This window comes from Rhinolophus ferrumequinum, chromosome 2, assembly GCF_004115265.2.
Source record: "Rhinolophus ferrumequinum isolate MPI-CBG mRhiFer1 chromosome 2, mRhiFer1_v1.p, whole genome shotgun sequence".
Taxonomy (NCBI): Eukaryota; Metazoa; Chordata; class Mammalia; order Chiroptera; family Rhinolophidae; genus Rhinolophus; species Rhinolophus ferrumequinum.
Genome location: NC_046285.1, coordinates 48,290,783 through 48,310,133, shown reverse-complemented (window position 1 = coordinate 48,310,133; position 19,351 = coordinate 48,290,783). Strand labels below are relative to the sequence as shown.

At 45.9% G+C, this 19,351-nt stretch overlaps 1 protein-coding gene across 1 annotated transcript in view; it reads left to right on the top strand.

Annotated features, from left to right (window-relative positions):
* The window catches only part of MYLK (myosin light chain kinase), a 173,416-nt gene that overhangs the window by 47,161 nt on the left and 106,904 nt on the right, over positions 1-19,351 (top strand). The window contains exons 4-9 of the mRNA XM_033090623.1: positions 12,394-12,442; positions 13,353-13,518; positions 14,725-14,890; positions 16,599-16,617; positions 17,895-18,415; positions 18,957-19,163. Coding sequence (XP_032946514.1) covers positions 12,394-12,442; positions 13,353-13,518; positions 14,725-14,890; positions 16,599-16,617; positions 17,895-18,415; positions 18,957-19,163 — 1,128 coding nt within the window. The remainder of the gene's footprint in view (positions 1-12,393; positions 12,443-13,352; positions 13,519-14,724; positions 14,891-16,598; positions 16,618-17,894; positions 18,416-18,956; positions 19,164-19,351) is intronic.

Below are 19,351 nucleotides of genomic sequence, written 5' to 3'. Positions count from 1 at the left end.
TAGCGATAAGCGAGGCTTACACAGAGAAAGAAGAGAAACCCACACGTCCGAGCACGGCAGTGAGTGAGCCTGGGCATTCGCATCCACAGAGGGAGCCGAGGGCGTGGGGTGGAGTGAAGCGTGGTGCTGAAATGGATGGGCCCCACACCTGTTGGTCTGAGCCTGAGACGGCCCTTTGTCTTTCAGGGACCAGACAGTCACTTAAGTCATTTCAAGTAATAGAGGGCTAGTTTTAAGGACATGCGCTCAGGAGCCCAGAGAGAGCCAAACTGGCAGGCTCAGAGGAGATCCGGGCCTCAGGATGGCTCACATTCACCTTAAAAAATTATTTAGTGCAAATACAGGGGCACACGAATCACCTGGGGAACCTTGTTAGACTGCAGGTTCTGATTCCGTAGGTCTGGAGAGGGGCCCGCATGTCTGCAGTGCTAACCTGCCCCGGACGAGCCTCGGGCTGCGGGGCCACAGAGCACACTTTGAGTAGTAAGGAAGGATGCAGTTAGTTACAGATCGATACATTTCGCCTGTACAGTGATTCTCAAATGTGAGCACACATCCGAATCACGCTGAAACCACAAACTGCTGCCAGGCCCTGCCCCGGAGTTTCTGATTTGGTAGGTCTGGGATGAGCTCAAGAGTGTTCATGTCTAACAAGTTTCCGAGTGGCGCTGATACTGCTGCATACGGGTTCCAGTAGTTTGAGAACGAGCTGGCTAATGTTTCTACCTTCTGTATGAGGGTTCTCCAAAGAAACAACAGACGATCGTGCATGCAGGCGTGCCTCGGAGATATTGCAGGTTTGGTTCCAGACCACCGCAATAAAGCAAGTATCACAATGAAGCGAGTCACAATCTTTATGCTGGTGGATGGTATTGCCATCAAGTTGTTAAAAATGCAACACCTGTGAAGCGCCGTACAGTGAAGCACGATAAAACAAGGTATGCCTGTGTACATGTGAAAGAGATTCATGACAAGGAATCGACTCACATGATTACAGAGGCTAAGAAGTCCCAGGATGCACAGTCAGCAAGGTGGAGACCCAGGCGAGCTGGTGGTGTAGTTCCTCTCCAGGTCCAAAGGCCTGAGAACTACAAGAGCTGATGTGGTTTCAGTCCAAAGGCCAGCAGGCTCCAAACCCAGGAAGAGCTGACGTTTCAGTGCGAGTCAAAGGCAAGAAAAAACTGATGTCCCCGCTCAAAGGAAGTCGGGCAGGAGGAGTGTCCTGGTATTTGAGGGAAGGTCGGGCTTTTCATTCTATTCAGGTCTTTCACTGACTGGATGAGGCCCACCCACATTAGGGAGGGCCATCTGCTTTACTCAGTCTCCCCACTTAAATGTTAATCTCATCCAAAAACACCCTCACAGAGACACCCAGAATAAAGTTTGACCAAATATCTGGGCACCCCGTGGCTCAGTCAAGTGGGCACATAAAATTCACCATCACACCCACTAAGTACTTAATTGTAACATTCCTGAGTTACTTCATGGAATCTGATTGACACATCTTTTTTGAGCTAGCTACTGGAAATATCAACTAAGTAACCCAGAGATGCTATAAGAGTTAGCAGTGGGTACGTGATGTGGGCTGGAAAGGCAGAATGGGAATACGTGCATTTGTAAGTTGTGAGAAAGCAGCAACAAAGCCAAGAAAAAATGTATAGAAAGCCAGGTGTCAACCAACTGAATGGGAAGAGATTTTTGCAAACAACACTTCCGGTAACAGACTAAGAGCCAAAATATATAAGGAACTCATACAACTCAACAACAACAAAAAAACAAACAGTCCAATTAAAAAATGGGCAGAGGACCTAAATAGACATTTCTCCAAAGAGGACATACAAATGGCAAATAGATATATGAAAGAATGTGCAACATCACTAATCATCAGAGAAATGTAAATAAAAACCACAAGCCATTCCAACTGGTGTGAGATATCACCTCACCCCAGTCAGAATGGCTATCATCAACGAGACAATAACAAGTGTTGGAGAGGCTGTGGAGAAAAAGGAACCCTCATACACTGTTGGTGGGAATGCAGACTGGTGCAGCCGCTATGGAAGGCGGTGTGGAGGTTCCTCAAAAAATTACGAATAGAATTACCATATGACCCAGCAATCCCTCTCCTGGGTATCTACCCAAGAAACAATCTGAAAACATTTATCCGTAAAGATATATGTGCTCCAATATTCATTGCAGCTTTATTTGCGGTGGCAAAGAAATGGAAACAACCAAAGTGTCCTTTGATAGATGATTGGATAAAGAAGTTGTGGTATATATACACAATGGAATACTATTCTGCCATGAGAAAAGATGAAATAGGACCATTTGCGACAACATGGATGGATCTTGAGATTATAATGCTAAGCGAAATAAGTCAGACAGAAAAAGTCAAGAGCCATATGATTTCACTGCTATGTGGTATATAAAACTGAAAACAACAAAAGAACAAGACAAACAAATGAGAAACAAAAACTCTTAGACACAGACAATAGTTTAGTGGTTACCAGAGGGCAAGTGGGGAGGGGTGTGGTAGATGAAGGTAAGGGGGATCAAATATGGTGATGGAAGGAGAACTGACTCTGGGTGGTGAACACACAGTGTGATATACAGATGATGTAATACAGAATCGTACACCTGAAATCTATGTAACTTTACTAATAATTCACCCCAGTAAACTTAATTAAAAAAAAAAAAAGATACAATACAAAAAAAAAAAAAGCCAGGTGTGACAATCATAGCTGACTTGCATTCAGCCCTTGCTCTGTATTGCTGGTAGAGTGGCATTGGTTATGTTTAGCACAGGTACCACCCTGGGTCCAATCTGCAGAGATACAGGGTGGAGTAATGAGCATAAAGCGTGGCTGTCAGCTGGTTGTTCCTTCTGCAGGCCCAGGGTCAGAGCAGGTGTCATTAGGGTGACCATGCCAGGTTCTGCCTGTGCCTGCTCTGCCAGGGTGATTCTGAATAGAGCCTCCTTTGATTTTCAGAAGCGTCCCTGCTTGGATAATAAATGACATGGTTACCCTCGCCACGACTGACATGACTGGTGCACTGGGCAGTGGGTTAAACTTTAAAGGTGATGTTGAGAAATAAAGGGTTATTCTAGGGGAGGAGGAGTGGCAAGAGTAATAGTTTCAGAGAAAGTGGAAAAAATTATTTTCATCTCTGAAACATAAATTCCAAGCCGTTAGCCACTCTGTATAAGAATGCAATGAACAATTTTTTTTAATAACTGAAAATAATGAATATGTATTTGGTAGGGTATAGATTTAGCCGGGAGCTCCCTCCTCTTGGGGAGTTTTCTTTGAAATAAATAAATAGGGACGAAAACCTGTTTCCTCCCTTGTCTCTCGATCCAGCCTTGGCCGTTGCTCGCTCTTCTCTCTCTGTGAGGCACCCTGTCCTTCGCGCAGGTGCCGCCTCCTCTGCCTCCGTTCCTGTGCAGTTCTTTCCCCAGCTTCCTCCCCTGTAGGTGAAGGGTTCTAAGGCTGCCCACTTTTGTCTCTGGCCCCTCATCCTAGAATGTGTCCCAGGAGCAAAGAGCGAATCCTTCCATCCATCGCTCTGTTCACCAGTCTGCTCCTCTCCGTGGTGGGTACCGGCAATAGAGCAATTCAGATGGGGTCCCTGCCCTCTTGGCGTTGACTTTCTACTGGAAAGAGAGACTACAAGTAACAGATACAACTTTGGTAGTAGAATTAAGTGCTCCCTGACCACGCATGAGAGAGAAGGCCAGGGGGCAGGCCGCCTGGAACGTGACAGCAGAAGGGACAGTGACCTCGTGTCGTGGGATCTAAGGGAGAAGAGCAGCCCTAGGAACGTAGCGTTAACTGTGGGGCAAGGGGGCTGGGGTGTTTATCTACCATTTCCCTGTCTGTCATTACTGGAGAGCTTCTTCCTGAGACATTCACTCTCCATCACTCTGGCTCTCCCTGCATGTGACCTGAGTCTGCTCCTGAGACCAGAAATAAAGCCACAAAGAGTTGTGGGAGTTTTGTAGACATATTTAAGGATGAGAAACAGCAACAAAGTTGGTGGGGCCAGAGCAGCGTGAGTGAAGGTAGAGTGGGGATACCTGGAGAGGCAGGTAAATATGGGACCACATAGGGCCTTTAGTCCCTGGTGATGGGAAGCCATTGGAAGGTGTCAGTGAGGAAAATGACATGATTTGATTTAGGCAAAATCTCACGAAAGTGGAGGGAGTTGCCATTGGTCTTCTGTCTGTAAGCATCGATTTCCTGGAAAATGACTGAGAAACAGTTGTTTCCACACAGAAAGCATTTCCCAAATGCAAACCCGAGGGATCAGCATGCTGGATCTTTTAATGGTGCATTGGCCTCTGAAATGATAGAAGGGGGCTCACCTCACCCCCTCATCTCCCTTCACTTGTTTGGCTTTTGTTCCTTTGTCCCAGAAAGATAAAGGTTTTCCTCTGCTCGTCTCTCTGCCGCACCACTGGCTCAGTGGGTTGCCCAAAGCTGTTGTCTTTGCTTTGCTGTTCAGTTGCCCTGTTCAAAACAAAGCCTGGGCTCATGCTGTCGGCCTGGGGCTGGCCTCCTGCCCATCTCCTTTCCAAACACACCCCATCCCAGCTACCCGCGCTCAGTACTGCTGTTTCTGCTCTCTGCACCCCCACCACACCACTGTCCTGTAATCCAGGGCTCCCTGAACTATGTAAGAGAGAAAGGGTCAGGTGGCAACCCGCCTAGAATGTGGCAGCAGAAGGGAGAATGACCCCAGGCTGTGGGATTTAAGGGAGAACAGTGGCCCTACTGTTTTCTTGTCCAGCTAGACTGGCGCCACGGACACCATCATTCTTGGGTGATCTTGAATCCGTAGGAAATATTCCCATGCCATCTTTATTGTGATTACCATTTTTCAGGGACAGATTTCTCGGGTCCCTTTTATTTTCACATTGGAGTGGATTGATGACATTATGTATTTTGGCCCGTGGCTGTTTATATTGGCCGAGTTTTAAATTATTGTATTCCTCAGGAATGTCTGTCATGATTCTCCTTGTTTGTTCTCATATTTCTTTTGTACTGTCTCCTTTTATCTTAAATATCCTACCTTCTTAAAGACCTGTAAGTGTATTTCCCATTTATATTATTTATAAACTCTCTTTAGTCTGTAACACTCGCTGCTGACCTTTCTTTTTTTAGGGGCGTATGCCCTCGTTTTTTAAAATGTAGTCAGAATCAAAATGCTCTTAGTGTTTTATCCTTTTCTGTCTCATCAAAATTAACAATATAAATGTGGTAGAGATGAAAATTATTCGTTTAGCCCCACTAGTCTTTTTGCTGTAAAATAGTTGTGTATCAAGCCTGCCTTGGCAGAAGCCTCACTTACTTGCTAGACAGAAGAGTTAGATGACAAAGTACTTGATCTCATTCTATTCTTGAAGGATGTCTCCCAAATCTCCTTTGCCTTGACTCTCTTTCTTCCTTTACTTTCACCTTCCACTTTGCATTTGTCTCTTTTTCCCTCCAAAATATACACCAGTACCCCTTGCTGGCCCAGCTTTGATTTCCACCGTTGATGCTGCCATCTTTTCTTCCCATCTCTGATTCCACCATCCCCTCCTCCCATCTCCATACCTGGTGCTTTCTCAGTGGCTCATAGTTCTGCCCTCTTCTTTATTCATCAAATTTTATTGAATGTGCTAACTTTGTGCTGGGATCTAAGAGCAACAAGACCTGGTGATTGCCCTCAAGAGACTGACTTTCTTGACCTCATATTTCATTATTATACTGCAGTTGAGATTCAACATCAGGATGTATTTACGAGGTGCTAACTTTGGTACTGTGTGGGAGACATAATACTCTGTCAAATTCTTTCTGCAAGAACCTGGTTGGTCAGATGAAATGTAGACACATTAAAAGCTAAGCAAAAACACAAGGCAGCATGGGTTTATTTGTCAAATGATTGGCACATAGGCTCTGTAAACTCAGGAGAACGAGACCTCTGCAGGCTGAAATGGTCTGTAATGTCTTCTTGGAGGAGGAGGGACTTGGGCTTGTCCCAGAAGAATGAGCCCAATTTGGGTGGCAGACTGTGATTTAGATGCTGGGGCTGGGAGGAAAGTGGAGAGAGTTTGGGCCTGGGGTAGAGGGTAGGTGAGTAGCCAGGTAGAAGCAGAGAGAAGGAAGAAACAAAGCTGAAGGACAGAGCAGGAAAAGGCTGTAGAAGGTCTGGAGCATGAGACCAGGCAGTTTTTAGAGTCATATCCACTGCGGAGTATGAGCAGACTGGATTCTGCCCATCAGTGGTTGCTTTTCCATTTTCACCCTGCAGGTAAGCTCTCTGGGGGAACTGCTCCCCTTAGTAACAGCCAGAGGGACATGCTGTGGACTTCCTTTTGCCTCAAACCTTTTTTAACCTTACCTTTATTTTTCTGAATGCCTGGGTTTATTACAAGCATTCTGATCACGGTTTTCTCATGTGTTCCATCAGTCTTTGAGACACTATCATTTTATATGATCCCCAACAAAAATGAGTTGCTTATTAGTACAATGAATTTCTCTGGAACCACGCTTAAAATACCTTCCCGTACGTTGCATGGCTTCTGATCAGACACCTGTGTAGCAGACAGCAGCCAGATAACTCACCGCATCCGGCCTGCAGAGGGAGGCGGGGCTCAAACTGGATGTAAAATTTTCTGTTTCTGTTCTGATAAAATGATGCAAAATCAATCTTTATAACTTATGTCCTTACGGGAATGCTTGCTACTTGGCTTTGTGTATTTGGGGAATCACCATCGAAAGTGGCTCTAGGGAAGTGAGCTGGGATGATTAGAGTCTTGGCCTCTATAAAGAGTTATTTTCTCTCTGCAGAGCATCGTAGAGTACTTATTTAAGACAATTGAGAGATCGCTGGCCACAATTTATTGAACTGTCCCCCCCTCCAAAACAAAACTGGTGTCACCATTCCTTTGAACTCATTGGGTAAGACATGACTATTTTGTTCATGAATGACCGGGAAATCATTTGTTTTCTAAGTGGTGGATATTTTATTTTAACCCCCTGAGAAAGAATTGATTCTTTGTTGTGTCAGTTTCCTGGAGTCCCAAACAGAACTCCTGAGGTGTCTGCTTGGTGCCTTGGGTTGACCTCCTTGCCTCTATGGAGTGTCACATGTACTTGTTATTGAGTGTCACAGTAGAAGAATAAAGGACCTGTGTACATTCCAGCAAGAAGGGACTACAACAGTGAACTCCAAAGCTCCCTGTCTGAATAGACACGGTTGAATGAATAGTTTGTATAGGAGAGGCCCCTTTATATAGTGACAGGCAGCCTCTGGGAGGGGCCAGTTAACATTTATGGTTAGGACTTTGGGGGTCCTGGGAAGACAGAGCTGGAACTTCGACAGGTGACAGCCCACATCTCCTTGGAAAAGAGGGCAGCCAGACCACCTCAGTCATTCTTAAGTACTCCCTTTCCTTCTCCAGTCAGTCGCCAAATCCTGCTGTGCCATCTGCCATGCAGTTGTCATTTGTCCTCACTGCCACCATCCTGGTCCTGGCTGCCATCATCTCTGTCCTGTTGCACAAATTCCCAGCTGTTCTCAGTTCCTCTCGTAACCCATTCTGATCTCCACATTGCTGTTTAAAATATCTTTTTTTAAAAATTCAGATGGGATTTTATTATTCCCTCCCTTCAAATCCTCCAGTGATCTGTTGCCTTTAAGTTGAAACTTGGGATCTTCAAAAGGCCCAGCAATGAGATGTCCCATCTCCCTGCTTTGAAGCAGTTTGCCTCTCTCTTACTCAGATTTTATTCCAGCTTTTATTATGCACGTCTGTGTACTTGTTGAAGCTCTGGCCAATGCCTTATGCATAATAGGAACTGAACCAGTATTTTAGTACAGAGGAGGTTTCAAAGATCCCATGTCATAAAATAGAAAATTGTTTTGACACCACACTTACCGTCTGTTTTTTAATTTTCTCTACTTCAGTGATCTGTAACTTGTCTTGCTAAGTAATCTTCTTTGAAGTTTATTTCATTCTTTCTTTTTTATGTAATATGTCTGCTCTGTTATTTATCCTAAAACTACTTTCTTTTTTACTTTATTAATTTTTCTTCTTTTTTCTCTTTTTATGGAGCTGTAATCGACATATAATACTGCTAACACTACTTTTTTATTTTTCTCATTTTTTAGGTATCCACCTGTATACTTGTTCTCTTTTGTTTTTCTGTACTATTTGTACGGTTTTTTTTTTGATCATTCACTTTTAAATCCAAACATGCGTATGAATCAGTGCAAACATCTGACCATTTCATTATATCTTCTAATGTGCCTGGACATGTACCTATTGAAATAGTCATATATCAACATTTACATATTTTTAAAAATTTACATATTGAAATAAATATTATAATTTACTTTCCTTTTATTTTTCCTTAATATTTTAGTTAGGGCCTTTACATTTATTTTCTTTTTGAAGATATATATATATATCAGTAAACTCCAATTAGGATAGCCCAGGGAGCATTGCTCAACATGTGTTATAAAAAGTGGGCATTTGTTCTGATTAAGTGAAGAACCAGTATTTTACGTAATCTTTAAAATCCACTTTGACATTGACTACAAGTAGTATGACTGCCTGCTGGTCTGCCTGGACTGGTCTTGGTTTAATCCTGTTGTCCTGGCAGAATTATTAATTACGTCCCTTTCAGTGTCGAGAGTCCCTGTTTGGATGATAAGTTATATCATCACGCATTTTTCGAAGCATTTCTTCTCCTTACCATCTTCATCTCATTATTCCCTTTTGCAGCAGCCTTCTCTGTCTCAACTCAGGCTTTCTATACCCCTTTGACAAAAAGTGCTAGGTTCCCTCCTCTATTAAACTTTTCACGACTAAAACCTGGCAGCATTCTCTTTTACTTGTCCTTGAAAAATCTAAGATTAGTGTTTAAATACCTTCAGTGCTTTGGCCTTTTTTTCCCTCACTAACTTGATCCTGTCTTCACCGATTCTCTTAACTTCTCTTCTATTTTTGGCATTCTACCTTAACCCCCCTTTCCACTTATTTTCCTACATAGCCTTGCTGTTCTGCCAGATTTTCATACTTTCACAAAATTAATTTTGCCTTATCTGACAACTTGTAACTTCAAATTGTTTGCCTATAAATAGATCCTTTTAGTTATTTTAACCCAAATTCTCTTTTTGTTTTGATGTGCGCTCTGTGTTGTTAACTCACACTAAAATAAGCATTCCTCAATTCCATTTTTAGCAGACTGCTTTATGTGTTAACTTTGGGTCATACCATAAACTGCTCTTACTCCGATACGAAAATACCTGCGAACAGCATTCTTTTGCTAGTCTCTGAAGAAATGCCATATTTATTGCTTTATTTTATCTTTTAAGAGATAAAGGAATTTTAGCCTTTGGATTAAGATATTTAGCTCCCAGGAGTTTTAAAGATGCTTAGTCTAATATTTTTTATTGTGATAAAACATACATAACATAAAATTTACCATTTTAACCATTTGAAAGTATACAATTCACTGGCATTAAGTATATTCACAGTGTTGTGCAATGTTGTGCCTAGTTCCAGAACTGTCAATCACCCCAAACAGAAACCCCACGTCCACTGAGCAGTCCTTCCCATCCCCCTCCCCCGGCCCGTGGCAACCATTAAGCTGCTTTCTGTCTTCTATGGATTAGCCTCTTCTGAACATTTCATGTAAGTGGAATGATACATTTTTTGGTGTCTGGCTTTCCTCACTTAGCAAATTTTTTCAAGGTTCATCCATGTTGTAACATATATCATTACTTTATTCCTTTGTATGCATAAATTATATTTCATTGTAGGCATAGACCACATTTTGTTTATGCATTCATCAGTTGATCAGTCTGATTTTTACCAAATCTTTACTCCAAAATGAACTGAAAAAGATTTATCAAGTCTTTACTCCAAAATGTTACAGAAATGTGCTAAGTGCAGTGAATGGTACATAGACATTTTTAGGCAGGAGTCTTAGTGATTGGGTATATGAGTATAGCTGATACGTGGGACAGAGCATGGATGGCCCTTCTGTTTGGATGCCAGAACCTTTCTCCTTTTGAAATTTTCTTTCTCCATTCCCCACCCCCTACCTTTTTTCTTTTTTTGATAATGAGATCACGTTTTGTTTTTTCTTTGCCACTGTATTTATAGGTTTTAACAAATACAGCTGAATAAAATTACTCATGTCCCACCGCCCCAAAACAACATTTCAATATATTTTCCTCTGGTTGTTTTCCTCTGTTGGAGTATTTTATTTTTACCTGGTTATGATCACGTTGAATAGGACATTTTATATGCTGCTGTTTTTCGTAAAATTCATTTATGTAACAACTATTGGAATGTCTGCATGTGCTGGTCCCTGTCCTGGATACCTCTGATGAATGAAGAAGACATTGTAGTGGGGATATGGTTATCAGCTTACAGATGATACTTAAAGCTGTGGGGCTGTCCAGGACCTCCTGGGGGAGAGCCGAGAGTGCTGAGGACCCGGGGTGCATCCATGTGCACAGATGGAGCAGAGAAGGAGGCTGAGGAAGAAAGGGCAGCCTAGTAAATGCAGGAGCATCTGGAGGAGAAAGTGCTTTGAAGGGGAGTAGCCCGTATGTCATGTGCTACAGAGCCTGTGAGGGAGATGGGGGTTAGCGGGAGTGCTTTGGCAAGGTGGTGGTCAGGACGGGGCTCGTGGAGTGGGGAGGCCCACAGCTCAACTGGAGTGTACCCAGGAGCAGATGATAGAATGTTTTAACGTATGTCTGTGTTCCATATATTCTTAAACATAATTGAATGGCAGATTAAGATGCTAATTGTACACTTCACTTACCCACTTACTGTCTTCCTACCTTGTGACATTTGCACTGTTTCCAGTTTTTACTGTTACAAAAAAGACCAAAGTGAACAGCTTTGTAAACTGGCTTTTCTACCTTAAGCATCATTTCCTTTGACTGGAGGCAGAAGTGGCTGGTCTAAGAGCAGAGCATGTTTAGAGCTTAGGATTCTCATGCGCTCCACTGCTTTTTAAAAAGACTGGTTCGCAGTTCCTCCAGCAGTGTCTGAGGGGCCCCAGCAGCATAACTGCAGTGGTCAGGTGGGTCCTCCCAGAGCAGAGAGGACCCTAAGCTTCCTGTCAGCTTAGAAGTTCTTTTAACCTAGAACAGAGAATTGAATGACACAGACCAAACCCACATCATGGAATGAAATTATGTGTAGCTCACTAAATAGTTGTGTTACACAGATGCATGGACAATAAGTGCGAACCCATAGGGAGTCACGCTCAAATGTGATGCGGTGTTTGTTATTCATCCTTTTTCACTAAGCTTCTGGTGAAACCTTAAACCAGATACGGCCGAAAGAAATACTCAGCCACGATCTTCATCCTTCATTCCTATTCATTCAGATAGAGGTGATCAGGGTTGGAATTGAAGGGAATTCACCCTTTTCCAGTAAACACTCTTCGGTCTCCCACAGCAGCTGCCTCTTCATCTCAGGAAATGTAGTCTGCCCTTTCTATGAGTGACTCCGGTGGGGTTTTGTAAACATTCCCAGCTTGTGGCAAAGAGAACAACTTCCAGGCTGATCATCTCAAAATGCCCTCCTCTTCCTCTCCCTATTCCTTAAAAATACTCACCATTTTATAGTCCCTTCCTGTTCACATGATGACTCCTCCCTCGCCAGCAGCAGCAGCTGGATAAAAGGAGCTGACCCCCGCTGCCTTGCTGGGTTTGCTGTTTAACTGCTTCCTGCCCAGCACAGCAGTGCCTCACCCGGGACTGGCAGTGCCCAGTGTGCTGCTGGTACAGGTTCAGGTGATGTGCTGGCTCCACGGTAGCTTATTTCCAGTGATCTGCTGCATTCCAGGTATTGCTGTCTGCAGGGCCTTAGTGGAAAGATGCAGAATTGATTGTGTTTAACATGAATAGACTCGATAAGAGAGATGCACGTGCCTCTCCCTCCCTCCCTTCGACTGGGTCATTTTTTAGAGAGGTCTTGGATGGCCAAAGAGAATCCCCAAAATAGATGCTCCAGTGGCATATGACAGCTCAGCAGAATGGTTACGTGTTCTAGAAGAGGCAGACCTGGATGCATTCCTGCACCGTCACTGGCTCTGTGACTCGAGTGGGTGACTTAACTTCCCCGAATCTCATTGTTCTCATCTACTTAAACAATAGAAGGATGATAGTGTACCAGCCCCCTGAAATTATGACAGGAAATCATGCGAGATATATGTAAAGTGCCCACCACAGAGCCATACGGGCTCAGTCAGGGTGAACCGTTTCCATCATTATCCCACCCACCCTGGTTGTCGACTCTCGCTGACTTTCGTTGCTCCAAGTTGGTGGCTCAGACCTGACTCTTCAAGCCTCTCTCTCTTTGTTTCCTACTTGCAGGGGGCTTTGTGAAGAAGCATGGTCAGCCTGTTGTTTCCAAAACCTCGGGGTAAGTTGTGTGATGTTCAAGCGAGGTTAAGGGCGGGATTGGCTTTTCCTGCTGACGTGGCACCACCGGTGTAGGGAGCAAGTCCTCTCGGGCATCCTGGACTGTGATCACTAAGGCAGAAGCCTATCGGGACGCGATGTGTCACTCACACAGTACCTCCTGACCTGGCAGCCTCTGTGGATAGAACCTTGCCTGGCCTAGCTGCTGAATGTGGGTGCAGGGTGCTATGTGGCCATCATCCGCAGGGATGTCTAGCCATCAAGGCAACAGTCAAAAGACTTAAATAAGCAGACTTAGAAGAGGCAATCAATACATGACACTTCTTTTGGAAAGTGATCCTGTATTGTAAGGGTAAGTACCAGTAGCTGCTGTAACAAACAAGTCCCCTACTCCCAGGGGTTTAACACAGGGAAAGTTTCTTTCTTACCCAAGCGGAGTGAATGCAGAAATTCTTGAACAGGTGGAGAACCTTCCCATTATCTTTCAGGGACCCAGTCTCCTTCCATTTTATGGCTTCGTTGTCTCCTAGGCCTTGGAGCCTCTGCTGGACCCTCTGCATCTAGCCAGAAGAGTGGGCAAGAGAGTGTGGAGAATCTCACAGGAGGTTTTATGGGTCTAGCCTAGAAGTGGCATATAGCACTTCTGCTCACACGCTGTTGTCCGAAACCCAGGCTTTTGGCCAGAGCTCAGGTCTACCTTACTTTGGGGGAGGCTAGTAAGTGGAGTCCAGCTGCATGCCCAGGAGATAGAGGAAATAAGTTTTGGTGCTTCAGGTTTTTCCAGATGGTACATCAGAAATGTGTTTGAGGTAAAGAGCTGGGAAGGCTACCCTTTGCTGCTTTTTGATCCCAACTTAAGTGACTTGGGTAGCTCTGAGTTGCCGCTGGATTCTCTGCTGATTTCTTTCCAGGGACAGATTCGCATCCTCCACAGTGGAGACCCGTCCTAGCATCTGGGGAGAGTGCCCTCCAAAGTTTGCTACCAAGCTAGGCCGAGCGGTGGTCAAAGAAGGACAGATGGGACGATTTTCCTGCAAGGTCACTGGCCGGCCCCAGCCACAGGTCACCTGGCTCAAGGTGTAGTTTTGTCCGCCCCAACTCTGGACCACGCCTGGGGACCCTGAAAGTTCAGGGTTAGACCCTTTGACTAGTGGGAGTCTGTCTTTCCAATCCCTTCTAATTCATCCACAGGTGGTTCTCGAGGGTTCTCTGTATGAGGGTTCTCGTCTGTCTGACAGCCATCTTGTTCTTTCCTGTTTGCACACTCTCCCTCTGTTACTCAGCCTGCGATCATCCACACACTCACAAAACAGCATAGAAATCTTCAGTCAAGACAGACCTGACCATCTCAAGAGAGTGGAATTTGAAGTCATGGGACTAGATTTCAAGCCATGGCTCCCTGGCTCACAACCATGTGATACTGGGCAAATCATTTGATCTCTTGGAACGTGGTTTCCTTATCTGTGAGGCGGAGACAATCCCAGCTATCTCAAAATACTGTTGGGAGGTTCCAGGTGGAAGTGCTTTATAAACCCTTCCAGGCTGAGCAACATGAAGGCAGAGGTTGTGGAAGAGGTGGAGGGAGAAGTGGAGGCAGCAGTGGGGCAGGAGAAGGGGTAGACGGTGAACAGGGCACTGGGGAGCTGCGGGGAACACTTGGGGTCAAGGTCAAGGACAGCAGGTTTTCCACAGGTGGAACTCCTAGGTTAAAATGAGTGATGGGACACGTTTGACCTCTTTCCTAATTCTCCTAAACTAATGCTGGGAAAATAATAAAAGGAAAAAGCAGAACTAAAGTGAGGAGTATGGGATTTCCCACCTCAAACGAGGGCTCCTTTGAAACCGGTTCCATACATCTGGTCTAAGCTGGATCGAACATCACAACACACACATAGACCTCGAGTCAGGGCTGTTGGGCTGTCTATCCAAAGACTGTTCTCATGCAGCATAGGGGATATAGTCAGTGATATTGGAATAACCACGTGTGGTGTCAGATGGGTACTAGGCTTACCGGATGATCACTTCGTAAGGGATATAGATGTCTAATCACTCTGTCGTACACCTGAAACTAACATAATATTGTATGTCAACTGTAATTGAAAAATAATTTTAAAAAAAACAAAGACTGCTCTCCAAGCATGTTGGCAGAGCCCAGAACAGAGGGCTTGCTGCCCGTGCCCGGTGTCTGTCGCACCAGGATTGGCAGGAGGTAGGAGGACAGTGCCCGCAGGTGGCAGTTGTTGTTGTTGTTTTTGAACCAAGCCACCTTATTGCCATCCACAGGGAGATGTTCCCCTGCAGCCAAGTGCCCGTGTGTCTATGTCTGAGAAGAATGGCATGCAAGTTCTGGAAATCCATGAGGTCAGCCAGGATGACTTGGGAGTGTACACATGCATGGTGGTGAATGGATCCGGGAAAGCCTCCATGTCAGCTGAGCTTTCCATCCAAGGTACTGACTGGTCGGGAGGGCTAGTGCCCACGCCCCCTTCCTGTACATTCCTAGGAGCTTGTTCCTTACACGTCTGTGTGTTACACGTGTCACACTTATGTACCCACGCGTACGTACCCTTGAACCAGAAGGAAGGAAATGGGCCGGCAGCACAGACATGACCGCAGAGGAAGATGCTTCACTTGTGTCTACTCCCTACACCCTACACCTGTGTCTTCTGTCTTTTCTCCTTGCTCAGACTCCCTTTTTATGTCTCTAAATGTCAACTGGAAGAATGGATATTGCTAATATCTTGCTGTCACTTCACGTGTAACTTATCATCCACTGTCTCCTCTGTCCTTCAAATGAGGTGCTTCCTCAGCTTAACTCTTTGTACCCCAGGAGCGCCCTTTTCTTTCTCTCCCAGACTGGACATTGCAGCCTCACCTTTGACCCCGCCTCTTCCTTGCTGTAAGCATCAGAACCTGTCCGTTCTTCCTTTGAAATATCTTTGACTCTATTTCCTCCCGCTGTCGACCTGGGTCCACCAAGTCCAGCCTGGGAAAGCCGAAGTGTGTGGAGCAGGAACCTTGAGCAAAGTGGGATTTGGGGGCTCAAGGAGGGAAACGACCTTCACGCTCTCTTCCTTTCTCAGAAACTCTTCCTCCTTGCTCTCTTTACCATTTTTGGCCCAAGCATTTTTCACAACCCACAGAAAGAAATTTATTCTACATTGCAACCCAGAACATGATTGGTATATAAACATTTACCTGAAACAAGTTATATGAAACAGTCTTGAGTTGTACTATATACAGTACACGCTGGTATTTTCTGTTCCATTCTACATCATTAAGGGGGCGGAAGTCCTGGTCCCACAGAACTTGGCTTCACAGCTCACGGCAGGCTCAGGACCTGCTGTTATGCATGGACAGTAGTGTTTTAGTCACTTTTTACTTGCCCTAGCATCGAATTAAACCCTGTTCCCTTCTAAACTGCTTAATGACAAAACGCTATGTTGCCTGGAATTTATTTTAAAGCACTCCCAGAAAAAGGCTCCTGAAAAAGAAAAAAAACATAGACCAAAAGGGGTAGATAAGACTGGCAAAATATTGGTATTTCCTTAATGTGGGTGATAGCTTTCGGGTTTGTTATATCTTTCTACTATTGTATACTTTGAAATTTTCCATAGTAAATTTTTTTTTTAAATAATGCGGCAGGAAAAAATATGTATTATATGTTTCTTTGAAGAACTGAATAAAATTTCACTTCCCTTGTACATTTTCAAAGCAGGTATTTGTCAAAAATGATCACTTTGGGGGTTTGTGTCTGAGAGCCATGTGTGCTGTTTGGGTTTGAAATTTTCAGTCAATATTGAGTTTGGTTTGTCCCTCAGCTGGTTTTATTTCCTTCTGTGGGCTAGTGAACAGAACAGAACATACCGCATGGTATGGTAGCAGAGGCCACCAAAAAAGGCCCAGGACAGCAGTGGAATTATTGATATATGTCCAGGGCTCAGAGGAGTTTATCAAATTAAGCCAATAAGTTCAGGACCAGGGAAGCTGAAAGGAGTGAGGGAGGTGGGACCACAGGGGAGAGGAAGGTCAGAGCTTAGAAAGGGAAAAACTCTGTAGTAAATGACAGAGATTGTTGTCTTATCACTTTCTCCTCTTGGTGTGTTGGTGTATAAAATATTCCACTAATAGTCTTTCTACCCTCTCCATTTCTCCAGGTTTGGACAATGCCAACAGGTACGTCTAGGCTTTGTGATTATTATGTTTCCATCTTGAAAATGCCCTGTAAGAAAATGAGGGGTAATAATCAAGAAACACCCTGAATTCCTAAGTCATCCCATGGGGAGGGAGAACTGACTGTTTGGGGCGGGGGGAGGCATTGTTTTATTCTGGGTATTTGTTTCGTTCTATTATAACATGACATCCAGGTTCTCTGTCAGGCTTGCCATCACTCTCAAATACTTAATGCCATGGTCTTTCTCGGTGTCTGCTCAGTATCTTCACTAGTCAGGGTGATTAGGAAGGGCATTCTGCTCTGGAAGGGTGCCTCCCACGTTCCAGGCCGGAATCCACTCACTCATCCAGCATCTGCCTCAGGACCTTGCTTCCCTGTGTGCGAGGCTCGGTGCCAGGCTCTGGGTGTGTGGGGTGAGCAGGCACCTGGTGTCGAGGTGGGCTTTAAACAGAGCGCACAGATACATAATTGTGAACGGTAATGCTTCTCTGAGGAGGAATAACAGGGAAGGAGGAATAACAGGGAATAACAGGGAAGCGCTGGTTTAGATCAGAGGGTCAGAGAAACCCTTTCTGAAAACTTGATGTTCGAGCTCAGGCTTGTGAAGAGTAACACTAGCTAGGTGAAGAAAAGCTCAGAGAGAAAGTGTTCCAAACAGAGGGAGTAGCGTGTGTGAAATCGGTGAGGTGGGAGGTGGGCACTGGGGGGACCCGAAGGAACACCCCGTGCCTGCCGCCTGGTAGGCAACAGAGACGGTGTCTTGTGAGGTTCCAGAAAGGCAGCCGGAGCCCCCGCACGTAGGGGCATCTTGGCAGGCTGCCGTGAGAAGTTCAGTTTTATTCTTAATATAGTGGGAAAATTGTTGGCACGTCTTTAAGCTTGAAACGACATAACGCGATTTCTGTTTTAAAAGATTGACTACGCTTGCTATGTGGAACATAGGTTAGAGAGGGCCCGGTGGACGAGGGGAATCGGCTGTGTGGCTTGAACTCGGGTGGCAGTCGTGGAGAAAAGAGGCAGATTGAATGAGTGTGGATAGAACAGGCTTGGGATTGGGGATGGGGGGCGTGTCAGGAATGGCTGCTTGTTTTCTGGTTTGGGAAACTGAGAAAACTGCAGAGAAAGACCTTTGCTCTTACTCTCGCTTCATTTGTGGGCTTTTGTGACCCCTGGAATCTGTGCTTGTGGTGAGTAATGCTTGTGAGTAACCTAGTGATCATTCTATCCTTCCCCCTTCCCCACTGCCCTCCCCACCACCACCAACACCAACACCAAGCAGGTCATTTGTGAGGGGAACAAAGGCAGCCAGTTCAGATATCAGGAAGGAAGTGACCAACGGAATCACGCAGGGGCCAAAACTGAACAGCCTGGAGACTGCAGCTGGCAGCAAGAACTGCTCCAGCACCCAGAGAGGTGGCACAAGTAGCCAATCTCAGCCCCTGGGGGAATCCAAGCTGGAGCCATCTGGGGACTCACCTCGAAAGGCCCTGAGGGCCCCCATCCTGCAGAAGACTTCCAGCACCATCACCCTGCAGACCATGAAAGTCCAGCCAGAACCAAGAGCACCGGCCGTGGGGCCCCTCTCTCCTTCCAGAGAAGAGAGGGAAAGGCCAGCTGGTCCCCCTCCAGCCACGCTCCCCACCAGGCAGTCTGGCATGGGAAGCCAAGAAGTTGTGAGCAGGGTTGCCACCAGGAAAATCCCTATGGAGAGCCGGAGGGATTCAACATTCCCCAAATTTGAGAGCAAGCCCCAGAGCCAGGAAGTCCGTGAAGATCAAACAGTCAAGTTCAGATGTGAGGGTGAGTAGGCTAACTCAGGTCACTGGCTCCCACAGTGTAGCTCCCTTCCTTCAGCAAAGTGGCCTGGGCTTCCTGTGTCCACTTTGGATCCCCTCCACCCTGGCAGCCACCTTACAGGGGTCTTCCTTCAGGAAGGACTCAGTCTAGTAACTTCCTTTGTTCTGGAGAAACACCCGGCAGTGGCCCACTACCCACTGTTGGATAGAGCCCTGTGCCCTTATTCTTACCACCTCCAGGGGAAAACTGGGCATCTCCATCACTGGCTGCAGGGTCTTCTCTTTCGTCCCTTCTGCTGGCTTTGGCTCCCCTAGAGAATTGGAGGTCACCCTGTGTCCCGCCTCCCCAAGGACCCGGCCTCTATCACGGGATGTTTACTTTTGTGGAGTAGAGTGTTGAGGGGTACGACGTGGACTGAAGCCGGAGGGCTGCCGCACACCAGACTGAGCCCTTCCCTCAGGTTCCGCCCCACCCTCACCGCCTCCCCACCCCACAAGCACAGTGAGCTCTCAGGGGGCCTCACGGCCTTCACCTGGCCCTGTAGTTTCAGGGATCCCGAAGCCCCAAGTGACCTGGTTCCTGGAAGGTGCCCCTATGAGGAGACGAGAAGGCACCATTGAGATTTATGAAGATGGTGGGTCTCATTACCTCTGCCTGCTGAGAGCCCGGGCAAGGGACAGCGGGAACTACAGCTGCACAGCCTCCAATGTCCGAGGCCAGGTGTCCTGTGGCTGGACCCTCCTGGTGAAAAGTGAGTACCTTCCTCTGGGCCCCTCTGGGTTCTCTGAGGGAGGACCATTCATGGGGGGCTTCATATATTGCACCAGGTCACTTCCATAGCCCTCTGCCCGGGGTGCACAACCGAACAGAAACATTGGCCCCACATACATGCCAAGGCCAAAGTCATTGCTCCAGGACGGTGATTCTGGATCAGGAATT